Source organism: Penicillium manginii, assembly GCF_028828005.1.
Source record: "Penicillium manginii strain IBT 31320 chromosome Unknown utg000005l:1.0-5665137.0:1.0-5668048.0, whole genome shotgun sequence".
In the NCBI taxonomy this organism is placed as follows: domain Eukaryota; kingdom Fungi; phylum Ascomycota; class Eurotiomycetes; order Eurotiales; family Aspergillaceae; genus Penicillium; species Penicillium manginii.
The window spans coordinates 506868-518969 of NW_026643106.1; the positions used below are offsets into that span (position 1 = coordinate 506868).

Below are 12102 nucleotides of genomic sequence, written 5' to 3' on the forward strand. Positions count from 1 at the left end.
AACAGGTGAGACACTAGTATCGAGTTATATGTTCGTACAAAAAATACGTCGTGTTTTATAATAATATCGTAAATCACATTTGATGTGCATAATTCAGCCGTACAATAAATTATGTAGCTACTATATAGACTCTCTGGCCAGGGTGATTGTGTTACATTGGCGTGCATGATGGTGACGCTAACGTATTATTAGTATTTTTACCGTATTATACAACGAATACCCCACCCTCTATGTTTTAAAGATTTCAACATATCAAGACATCGAATTTAATACAAAACCCAATATATTAATAGCAATATATATAACTAAAGAACTAACAAAAGAAAGCCGTAAACCAAAAAGAATACCCGAAATATAACGATATAAATACAAAATTAATACTTTGTAGGACCACCCTTAGTATCAATAACTACTTACATTCAACGAGACATTAAATCCAGCAAAGCAATTAGATACTCCTCAGGTATAGCATCCCACACACACTCAACCACTACCTACAGCTCATTATACAATATAATAATCTCAGAATAGTTCCCCTAAATCCAATTTCTTATCCAATTCCAGACTCGGATATTTTCAATCGGATTAAGGTCTAACAGATAGAGAGATTACTTAAGCTACAAAATATCTATTTCACAAGAAATCTCAAGAATATTCTTTACCTAATAAGCTAGAATATTATCTTACATTAAAATGTACTCCAAATAAATTTGGGATTCATCCGTAAAACCTTTCCAATGAAGATTATTAAGTATCCAAGAGTTACAAAATATCGAATTATAACTTTCTATGTTGATATAAGAGTATATCTGGTTAGTTAAACTGTAGAAATTTAACTGATAAATTTGATCAAGAACTAAAGATAAATCCTCTTCTGATATGATTTCTTCTAGTTCGGAGTCAGATTCAGACTAAGTTAATTCAGATTGAGTTACTGAGTCTGATTCAGAAGTTTCAGAAATCTCAGAAATTAAAGACGGTAATATAGAAATAGGAGAATTAAGCTCCTATAGAGATGGCTCCCAAAAAGCTTCGAATAATAAAGCCCCTTGAGAGTTTGGAATACTATTTCTGTATTCTACAATTACAATATTTATACAGATTAAGAAACAAAGGTTAATCTGAAGGGGATTCTTCATAATAACCAATAATATCGTGATCTGGGCTGGTCATTGTGATCTTGACTGTATAAAGGCCTTACCAAACGACTATTATGTTCTGAACTAGACAGGCATATTTTTCCTGGCCAGAAAGTGTATAATATAATAAGATACTTGTCTCGATATTGGATCATAGAAAGCGTTGATTGTTAAGATTTGTATTTAATCTCGTATTTGAGGTGCAGTTCTAGCTGGATCACTCGCCTGCCAAATACGGTCTCTTATTCACTCAAAACAGAGCTCATCTACATCCTGATGAATGGCCGAACATACATAAAGAGGGAAATTAAGAGAGAGTTGTTACTTTTGGCTGTTCCTGAAAGCTACTGCTTCCATTGCTTGAAGTCTTAAGCTATGATGCAAACTCACTGAGCTGAGCGCTCCGTAGTGTTCGTCCCAATTGAAACGTCCAAAGCGAGAAAATGTGACAGCCGCTAAAAATTTATTGACCTTAGATGAAGTAAAGCAGTGAGATTTTGATAACTCAATTTCTACATGCCAGCTACCAGACATTGAGACAAGGGTACGGATTGCCGCTTAGGTCTCGGGAGAATCACACATTTTGGGCTTTCAGGACTTGCGCCTTTTTAAACCAGGCCTTAAATGTAACAAGACCTCCCTTCTGGCCCCGAGCCGACATTGCTGATTCTTTCAATGCGACCGCAGTAGACATATCACTTTCGTGTTCTGCAAACCACCGGCCACCACAATGCTTCATGTACCAGAACATTTGGCGAGTTTCGACTCGGCACCTTGTACCATTGAGCTTAATACTGGACCAGGATGGCAATTCCTCGTACTGGGCAGGAATGCCAGTGGCTACAAGTAACAACCTTTAGTCATATGAAAGACCCCACTGCCAGAGGACGGAACTGGAAAAAGAGAGGAGGGGGAGTGGCGTACCTTGTGTATATGAAGATGCTACATCAGACATTGTAATCTGTTGGCTGGTTGCCTGAACCAATACCTGATCGTATTTGGACGGGTTCAAAAGTATACCATGCACAATGTCGCCAAGATCGTCCTCGCAGCTGACCCAGGGCATATCACCTTTCCCTCCGTAGTCCGGGGTGCGGAATTCCACTTCTCCTGTTTCTGGGTTGGGATTCCAAGGAAACCCACCGAAGGCTTCCACGAATGAATCTTCGAGGAAACACTCCATAAAAGAGGCGCATAGAATGGGAGTGAAGCTCGTAAACTTTTTCTTACGCCCATATTGCTCAGCCTGGTATTTGGCTTCAATTGTTAATAAGCAACTGTAACAATGGCGGTGATAGAATTTACCTACTCTCGAACCCTTCGATATGTATTCTGCCTTTCGTAGCGTTCGTGATGGATGGTCCAGAGCTAAAGACAACATGCTGAACGCCTGCTTTCTCCGCAGAATCGATTACCGACACGCCAAGGTCATAGTCACTAGGACCATCCAATGACTTCAAAGCCTGTTCACACACAATTTGAGTAAACCTCCTTGTCACCAAAAATGGGAATTTTGATCAGAACCCTACCTCATCATCAGAATTGGTGTTTATGAATGCCCCCCCAACTACCAGCAAAGGCATTGGTCATTTCACCTGTGTTGAGTCCATCTGCCTGGACTAACTCCGCCCCAAGCGACGCAATAGCTTTCGCTTTGTCGGATCGAGGGTCTCTCGTGACTACACGAACGTGAAAGATCTTATCTTTGTGTGCCAGCAGGGAACGTGCAACACTACTGCCCTGGTTTCCTGTATTGGTCAGCTCGTCACTGGGAGTTTATCTCAAGTATCGAAGGCTTCTTACCAGTCCCTCCGAATACCGTCACAATTTTCTTCGCTTGAATAGTCATTTTTACCAGCTGAGGATACGCTTAGGGGTGATGTTCGATATCGAATTAACTCTGACTTCTACATTTGGGTCCAGGTTGAATGCATCGGCACTTTTATATATAGTATCTTGTGCCGGAGACTGGATAATCTTCTTTACCTACTCACACCACAAACGAGTATGCATACACAGGGATCGAATTGGCTACGTGTTCCAATGTTCTGACTGATTTTGCATGTTATTATGCCATCTGACGCGCAAAACATGCCCCTGCACCATGACTGCATAGCACCACGATTCTTCTGTAAGTACTACTGCAAGCGCTATCTGATAGCTCAATTCTAAATCATACGAGTAAAGGAAGAAAGTTTGAACTGGACTTACGCATGCACACTGCTGTGCAACATGACAGGTTCTCCCTTGCATGCTAGATGCTGCTACCTGCATGAGTCCCATGCCCATTAGGAATTGTGGGGCTGTGTCCCGACTTCCCAATACCGCTCTCACGACCCGGGAATACGACGTCGTCTCATGCATTTAACAAGTTATACCTGAGCTCGATCTGAAGAGGCTCTGGAGCTAGTAAAAGGCAAGTGTCGGTGTAGTAAATATGGGCCAATGGCACTAATTTGTGACAGATCCAGAGGCTAACTCAAGATCTGCAACGGATCAATAGTCATTCTGAATTGATATATCGCTGGGTTTTGGGATTTTATGACGGCTTTTGTCTAAATTGAAAATTATGTAAAGCAAATAAAATAGTGCAAGTATCCGTGAAATTCTAAGGAACATTTAAGATAATCTTTACACGGAAGCCATTCATTCCACTATTTCTGATATATGGTATTTGATCCACGACTGTGTAACTCCAGATAAAGGCTCTGATAAGACAAGCCAACATAGATATTTCCGAGCGAGATATGCTATTGAGGCAATTTCTGCCCCTTTACGGGTTGTTGTAATGAGTGAGCCAAGTACCCATTGGCATTTCTGAGGCAGCATTTGAAACAATATGCTACTTTATGAGGCGAATGGAATTATATGGATGATATGCATTAAGTGGCTTAGCAATAACTGCACCCTATCTTTGATTATTTAGGGGCAGCCCTGGACGTACGTGAACTTCCAAAAAAAAAAAAAGATACATACATACAAATATAGCTTGATATGCTAGGAACGGTGGCAATGTATCAAGTGCGTGAACCAGCGGATATCGATCCTTTTCGGCGACAAAGTTATGGAGTAGATATCCTAGCAACAAATTTCCGTCCTCTATCATTGAATTGTCGACGTCCCTCGTCCAGGCCGTTCCTTGAAGATGGTCCAAAGAGGGCCAAGTCCCATACTGAAACCGTCAGCTCGTTGCTTCCAGTATTCCTGTAGCTGGTTCTTGTTCGATGGCTGTGCTTCAAATTGCCTGAAGATAGAGTATATTGTATACCTGATCTGCATCAGAGCAGCATTCTTGCCAACACAATTATATGGTCCCATCAAAAAAGGAGCAAAAACCTCTGGATGGTGAATCAGGTCGCGACAACTTGACCAACGCTCTGGAATGAACTCATTGGGGAATTTGAAATTCCGCTCATCCCGGAAGACGGCGTAGAATGGGACCTTGATGTGAACATTGCCGGGGATGAACGTGTCTCCTACCTGTATCCCCTCAGGTGGTGTGATTCGGGGAAACCCTGAGGGCCCGGCGTAATGAAGTCGTAGTGATTCATTGATTATACCGTTCAGAAGCGGTAGCTTCGTTAGATCTTGGATTTCTGAGCCATTGTTGCTGTCTTCGGCCTCATCAAACTCGTCCTGCAGTTTCTTTTGATAGTCGGGGTAAGCCATCAGATAATACAAGATCCCAGTCATAGTGATGGCCACCGTGTCGCTGTTAATACCAAATCATTAGATCCCCTCTCATAACAAATCATCGAATCCAGTTGTGAAATTTTACTGTACCTTCCGGCAAAGACCGATAACGAGGCATCAGCGATCAGATTCCGCCTTGCCTCCAATGTTTGAGGTGATTTGGTAGAAAACTCGTTCCAAAGCCAAGCGAAAATGTCTCGCGGGTCATCCTTTCTCTAGATGAGCCGTATGATTAGTTTCGCAACCACCACATTTCAGAAACACTGTGGTAGCTACCTTCAACCTTTTCTCCATTGCTGTCTCAGAGAAATCCAGGAACTGTTGCAGTCCTCTATTGAGAATCGGTATACTCCGGAAAAACATGATGAGCCACGTCGCACGAATCATAATTCCAGTTGACAAGTTCGAGTCGTGTAAATATTGCATCATGTAATGTGGCTTTTCATTGGCAAGGGTGCCAAATGATTCTGCAAACGCAAGTTCACCGATGATCTGCTCATATATCCGTGATTAGCAGCACCTCTCCATCCAGGCGGAGCCTCTTACATCAAACATGAGGCACCCAAACCACAGAGTCATATTCACGGGAGTACCCGAGGCTGCACGATTGCTAACTTTGTCGGCGAGCTGATTCACGCAAGCTCGCAGAGAGGGTTCGTATTCTTTAAGAGCTAAACAGGACCCACATGGTAGAGTTAGAGAATAAAGTGGTAAAAGTGGTCCCAAGTTTGTATCGCGCCACTTACCAGAAGGCCTAAATGCATGATCCCATACACGTCGGCGATGTTGATGTTCTGCTCGATCTCGTGTCCCAAAAACGGACCGATGCGGCTGCAATATATCATACCAAGGACTCTTGATACATGAAGACTTGGACGAGTGGATTGCACTGATAGCATCCGGATGGTTGACCGAAAGTTCAGCAGGACCTGACCAGGGGACTTGCATTAGACCATATTTTCGCCCGCTAAGAGGAGACGATCGGGAAAGACCGTACTACTTACCCACTCGAACGAAATCGCCATACTGTTGGTGATAGTCTGCAACCATCTCAAAAGCGTTGGTGCTCTTGGCAGATCTCCACATAATGTATGCGTTCGACAGGCGTGCTTTAGGAGGGCCTGGAAATCGCCGCAAAGGATGGAATTGCCATCGGTATACCAGAATGCTCATACAGAGACCTGCGGTGACTCTCAACGCGTGCAAGTTTATTGCTGATAAACTGGCCCAAAAAATATCGATTCGAGTATGAGGCATTAGTGCTCCAAGTGCCAAAAGCGGTACCCAAACAGCAATCAGTTTGACAACTGATACCGGCAGGGCGAAGTCCCATTCCCCATGTCGAAGCACAAGAAGATGGAAGAAAATGCCTGCGGTGATATCAAGGAGAGTAGGCGATAATAATACCATTGTGGCCACCATCATTATAATTGAAATACGATCAGTATGAATATTCTCACCAAGGCAGCAGAAGCGCTGCGGTCGTGATATTTGGCTGGAATTGACTATCCAAATGAAGCCTTGGACTGCGACAAAGGCCTTGCACTAAAATGTAGTGAACCATTCAATGATGGGATTGAGTATACTCAGACGTAGATCGGATACGCTGGGTCTGATCTGTTCTCTTTTGGCTACCTAGGACTGCTAGGTACCAATTTTTGCCGATTCCGGCTATCAGCATCCTGGACCCCCACTTTTCTCTGGGTTATATCCAATGAGTAGAACCTCTCGCGGGGCTCGATGGGTGCTCCAAAATTGGTACCTGATGACGTGAAATATACGGTGTGAGGGCTGGTTCGTGAAGGCAAGGGGCACATGCTATTCGATCCACTTCAGCGCACCCGGCACGTACAAGACTGATGCAAGGAGCACCTGCACTGTAAGATCTGCAACTGCAGAGCTGCGATGTCCTTTTGTAAAAAGCAATCATAAACAATGCATGTGGCGTAATATTACAGCCCGGGTATGCAAAAAATTTCCACTGAAGACGCGGACCGTACCGTAGCAGATTGGGTTGCAGGAATGAATCTGCACACCCCTTACAGGTAGAACTCATGAGTGCAAAGGCAGCAAACTAGTACTAGTAACTTGATTTTGTTCCTTCGCCTCTCTAATTCATGCGGAATGCATATGGTCGATGTCCTCAACTCTTGAATAATCGTATGTTAGATATCGGTCCAATTTTCGAATTTTTTCTTGATCACTGTGAAGGTGACTTAAGTGGCTGTGAAACCTATCATGGCTGACGGATCTACTACCATGCCACTACAGGAGGGAACGAAGTGGACATATTTGTTACTTACCCACTGGAACGAGATTCTCTATGCCCTGATCACCGTGTATCTGGCTTCACAATCGTGGAAGGCATTCAGCCGTCTATACCTTCATCCACTCGCTTCCGTGCCAGGCCCGAGACTCGCTTCTATCAGCACCCTTTATGGGTTCTATTACAATTATATTCAAGATGGCACATACAGCAGACGCTTCGCTGAAATGCATAGCAAATATGGTAATATTACTTGACTTCCCTGTCATTGTCCCAGCCTGAGGTCGCAATATAAAACCTGACATGAGATCACAGAATCACCCGTAATTCGCGTGTCTCCCAACCGAGTTCATGTCAATGATGTGAAATTTTATGAGACGTACGAATCATCTATCCATCTATGAGTAGCTGAATACTGACACCCACGCAACAGTGTATTTCGTACAGGAGCCCCTTATTACAAAGAACCCGAGTTCTATAGTTCCTTGGGCGCCGACGGGGCATTGGCCTCTCTTACAGATCCAGCCGAGCACCGAAAGCATCGCTCTTACTTGAGCTCGCTATTCTCCGCTCAAACAACGGTTGCTTTGAAACCTCGACTCCTGGAGACCTTGATCAAAACAGCCGGTTATCTCCAAAAGGCAGCGGTGAAAGGCAAATCAGTCAACATACAAAATATCTACAGCGAGCTCATCGTAAGACACGGGCACCTAGGTTTAATATGAAATATGAGTGATGCTAACTCCGGACTAAAGGGCGATGTAGTCTGTGAGCTCATGTTCGCGGATAGCTACAATTTCATCGAATCCGGCGATGAGGGACACCCTCTGTTGAACGAGGTCGACAATCTGGGGTCTCTTACCTGGCTGAGTATGTCAATCAATTGCTCCTCTCACCCTGCCCATTCGTCTAGTTCATTCCAAGATTACCCAATCTAACTTGAGCAGTGATGGAGTTTCCTGGCATAAAAACAGTCATGAAAGCTCTCCCTTCTTCTATAGGTAATAAGCTAAGCCCGGAAATTGTTAGCTTCAAAAAGGTGAGGCTAATTGCCAAGGTCGGAATTAATCCTCGGAGGGGCAATGCTGATATTGAACTGCGCAGTTCTGTAAGGACCGGCTGGAGGAGGCACAACACAGAAAGCAATCTGGCAATACCCCTTCCAGGAAGTCATATTTCGATCTGTATTTGGAAATTGACAGTCGCAAAGACACCATACAAAACGTGGCGGATGTGTTCGATGGTGCATTCAACTTCATGACTGCAGGAATTCACACCACTGCTTACACTCTATCCTGGGCTACCTTTAACATTCTGAGCTCGCCATCTGTTTTAGTCAAGATCCAATCGGAACTAGATGAAGCCAAGGTGGCGATACGTGATGACTTCGATCCAAAGGCGATTCAAAATCTGCCGTATCTGGTATGAAACTTTCGGAGACTTTGTTCCGCTATATCTGGATAACGTCACTTATGTTATCTGTCTAGGGAGCGGTCATCCGAGAAACAATGAGGATGGCCGACCCGGTGCCTGGCTATCTTCCCCGTGTGGTGCCGAAGGAGGGAGTTCAAGTTGGATCATTCTTTCTACCTGGAGGAGTAAGCCTATAAAAAGTCTACTTTGACAATCGTATCCCTGATCAGTTGGGCTAGGATATTCTCACTAACAAAGGATTATTTAGACCAGCGTTTCCACCAGCCATCCTGTCGTTCATATGGATCCGTCTATCTTTCCTGAGCCACACAAATTCGACCCCGATCGTTGGATACGTGGGGGGGGGAGCAGCTTGAAAGGTACAGTGTCCCTTTTGGAAAGGGTTCGCGTCGTTGTATTGGGATGAGGTATGTTGAACAGCGATCTAATTCAGCAGTACATTGGAGAAGAATAATGCTGATAGTGGTTGGGCATGAAGTGTCGCCTACATGGAGCTGTACGCCGTCCTCGCCTTTATATTCAGTCATTTCGAACTTCAATTGGTGGACAACGACCAGTCCCAAAAAGGGATCCAATGGGCTGACCGTATTGTTGCCCGCGCTAAATCTAGTCTCAAAATAAAGGTGACGAAAGATCGCTGGGAATGAATAGTCCGGCGGACATCCACGCACCGGGGGCAAATTTTGGTTAAATAGTAGTTCACCCTCGAGAGTCATCAGTCTTCGATCTCCAGGAGTGTATCATGCCATCAAAGTGTAAATGTCTGGATGCTGAGGAAGTCAGTCCATTGAAGCTATGCTGTATATCCGGTCTGTATTTAATCGCAGGCTCGTCTGGACGTTTGCCCACAATATTAGCAGTTAGGCTATCTTATTGTTTATTCCCATGGTTCCACTCAGATATCATAATGTGTAAATCGCCTCAAACTATTTCCGATAGTTCCAAGACTCAACTTCATAGTCTTCCGCGTTTATTATGTCCAAGTTCCTCCTGGGACATCCAATAATGCCAGGTACTAAACATCGTGGTGCATTCAACCTTTGCTACATCCTTGCTTCTTGACGATCTGGATTTATCATCACTTTATCGTGGACGAAATACATTAGTGTACAACTTGCAGAATGACGCTAGTGAGATGCTAAGGAATGATATATATGTTCTTAAGAGTAGCGGTGAGGAATTTGGACTAATACGAGTGCCAGCAGATAGATAGATGGCGCAGACACTGCAGCCGAGTGGATTCTGTGATACCTAGACAAGATGGTCGGATTACCAACGAATGCTGATCATAAGCTGAATACTTTAGTCCGATCTGCCCTCTTTTGCATCGACCGGATCTCTCCCAGCAATTCAAGGTTAACTGGCTCTACTGACCGCAAACCAAGGCCAAAGCCCATAATAACCCAGACACACCCACCTCTGCAATTTTTGTCAGTGAAATTAGTGACGTGTGACCTGTTATCATGACTGTCACCCATTCTGGCCCAAATGGCACTGCGCCGCCTAATTCATCCGGTATCAAGGTAATAATCGTGGGGTTGGGTCTTGCCGGATTGACCGCTGCGATTGAATGTTACCGCAAAGGTCACAGTGTTATCGGTTTGGAGAAAACCCCGAAACCAACACATCTGGGTAAGTCAATTTAGCTTCCGAGAAACTGCATGGACAAAGATCTGACAAAAAGCAGGTGATATCTTCAGCATCTCTAGCAACGGGGCCATCGTAATCCAGAAGTGGGACGGCGGATCCGTTTCTACGTACCTCGACTCTGTCCGTTGCGACGTTGATAAAATTACTGTCTGGGATGAAGCAGCCAATGTCAAGCTTCGAAAGGATATGAACGGTTATAGAGAAGGCGAAGGTCTGGTACTGAACCGGTCAACGACAGTTTGCACTCTGTACGAGTACGGAAAAAGTTTGGGCATCGATCTTCGATTCGGAGTATCAGTATCTAGTTACTGGGAAGACGATCACCAGGCGGGCGTCATAGCAGATGGCGAACGGCTCTCGGCAGATTGTGTCATTGCCAGTGATGGCATTCACAGCAAAGCGCGTCCGATTATCACCAGGGACACTAGACCACTCACCAAGAGTGGCGCTGCCACATATCGCGCGGGCTATCCTGCTGAGGTTTTGAACGATCATCCAGATGCGCAGTGGATTCTAGAAGGCACAGAGAAGGCCGATCAGTTGAACCACTTCATTGGTAAGGATATTGCAGTCATCATGGGCACTGGCAGACACGGCAAAGACGTGTATTGGGGCTGTTTGCATCGTGTACGTATTAATTCCTGTACAGCAATCATTCAGGACACTGACTCGGGAATCTTCCTCGTTCTCCGTAGAGCTCTGACGGTGTGTCTAAATCATGGCTCCAGCCATCTGATGTGACGAAGGCGTTGGCCTTGATTGAAAATTGGCCCGCAAGAGACAAAGTCGCGGCAGTGATCAAAAACACACCGAATATGACGTGCTATGATCATCTGGTCATGGCGGTTGATCCTCTATCTGGATGGGTGTCAGAAAAGGGTCGAATGATGGTCATCGGGGACGCCGCACATGCTTTCATTCCCACCTCGGGTCAGGGTGCCAGTCAGAGTATTGAAGACGGTGCGGTGGTCGCCATATGTCTAGAATTAGCCGGCAAGGATCGAATTCCACTCGCTCTTTCGGTGATGGAAAAGCTAAGGTAAGCGGACAATATTACCCCAGTTCTTTTCGTGACGTTCGCGGAAGGCAAAATTCGCTAATGACCCTATAGATACCAACGGATCAGCTTCATCGGGGAGGGAAGTGCGAAAATGTTAGAGTCTCTACATGGGGCAAACTGGGATGCCAAACAGCAGGACAAACTACCTACGCTAATAGCCCGTGCAATGTGGATCTTTGATCACGACTGCCAGACATCCACATACGAAGAGTTTAACAAGGCCGCCGACGCTGTGGCCACGAATAGCACGTATGTGCCGGCCAATATTCCAAGCGATGGCCGATACGGAATCGTGGAGGAGGAAGGCAAGTCCACTGTGAAAGTACCTCCTGTAACCCGCGGCCCTCTACCTGTACAGTAGAAGTCGGCTGGCACTGTTTGAACTGCTGAGAATCAGACATGATAGGAAAAGTGCGTGCTATTTATACCTTTGAATCGGTGTTCAAACTTGCCTGGTTCAAACAAATATCTAGCTCCATCGGGTAATTATCTTCATCTATCAATCAACTTTCTTGAGATTGTGTCGTTTAGTTCTGCTAGTCTCAAATTGGGCCATGAGTTTACATTCTGTCTGATCGTCTCTTTGTACCTCTCACTTTATTTTGGTTTACCGTCTGGCTCAATTTGTGCAGGAATAACTTTCTGTTGGAGATCGGGTGATTACAAACGTCTCCAAGACTCTAGCTAGCTCTCCCCTCCTCCTTCTCCCTTCTTTTTCTCGGGCTCTTCGATATTCAAAACAAAACAGATTGCGTTGCTATTTGCTGCTTATCTTTCCCCCAGATATTGTGCTCTACATTGATCGTTCTTGAGAAAGTGTGATATATAGAAGTCAGCAAACTTCCCAGTTACATCGTAAT

General features: G+C 44.8%; 4 protein-coding genes across 4 annotated transcripts; 2 read left to right on the top strand and 2 right to left on the bottom strand.

Moving 5' to 3' along the window:
- Positions 1–1713: 1713 nt before the first annotated feature.
- N7533_006556 (uncharacterized protein) lies at positions 1714–2988 on the bottom strand (the record flags this gene model as incomplete). The annotated part of the gene is made up of 5 exons (XM_057103206.1): positions 1714–1979; positions 2064–2396; positions 2449–2576; positions 2764–2887; positions 2943–2988. 5 exons carry the CDS (start codon positions 2986–2988, stop codon positions 1714–1716), a joined length of 897 nt encoding a protein of 298 aa, XP_056958163.1.
- A 1253-nt stretch (positions 2989–4241) lies between these two features.
- N7533_006557 (cytochrome P450) lies at positions 4242–5918 on the bottom strand (the record flags this gene model as incomplete). The annotated part of the gene is made up of 6 exons (XM_057103207.1): positions 4242–4851; positions 4923–5047; positions 5109–5324; positions 5379–5503; positions 5579–5761; positions 5837–5918. The coding sequence occupies 6 exons, from the start codon at positions 5916–5918 to the stop codon at positions 4242–4244; spliced, it is 1341 nt and encodes a 446-aa protein (XP_056958164.1).
- Positions 5919–7325: 1407 nt separating this feature from the next.
- N7533_006558 (Cytochrome P450 E-class group I) lies at positions 7326–8708 on the top strand (the record flags this gene model as incomplete). Its single annotated transcript, XM_057103208.1, has 7 exons — positions 7326–7341; positions 7414–7477; positions 7532–7793; positions 7854–7968; positions 8046–8137; positions 8203–8520; positions 8586–8708. The coding sequence occupies 7 exons, from the start codon at positions 7326–7328 to the stop codon at positions 8706–8708; spliced, it is 990 nt and encodes a 329-aa protein (XP_056958165.1).
- Positions 8709–9995: 1287 nt separating this feature from the next.
- N7533_006559 (FAD-dependent oxidoreductase) lies at positions 9996–11603 on the top strand (the record flags this gene model as incomplete). Its single annotated transcript, XM_057103209.1, has 4 exons — positions 9996–10164; positions 10220–10809; positions 10878–11221; positions 11294–11603. The coding sequence occupies 4 exons, from the start codon at positions 9996–9998 to the stop codon at positions 11601–11603; spliced, it is 1413 nt and encodes a 470-aa protein (XP_056958166.1).
- Positions 11604–12102: the final 499 nt, after the last annotated feature.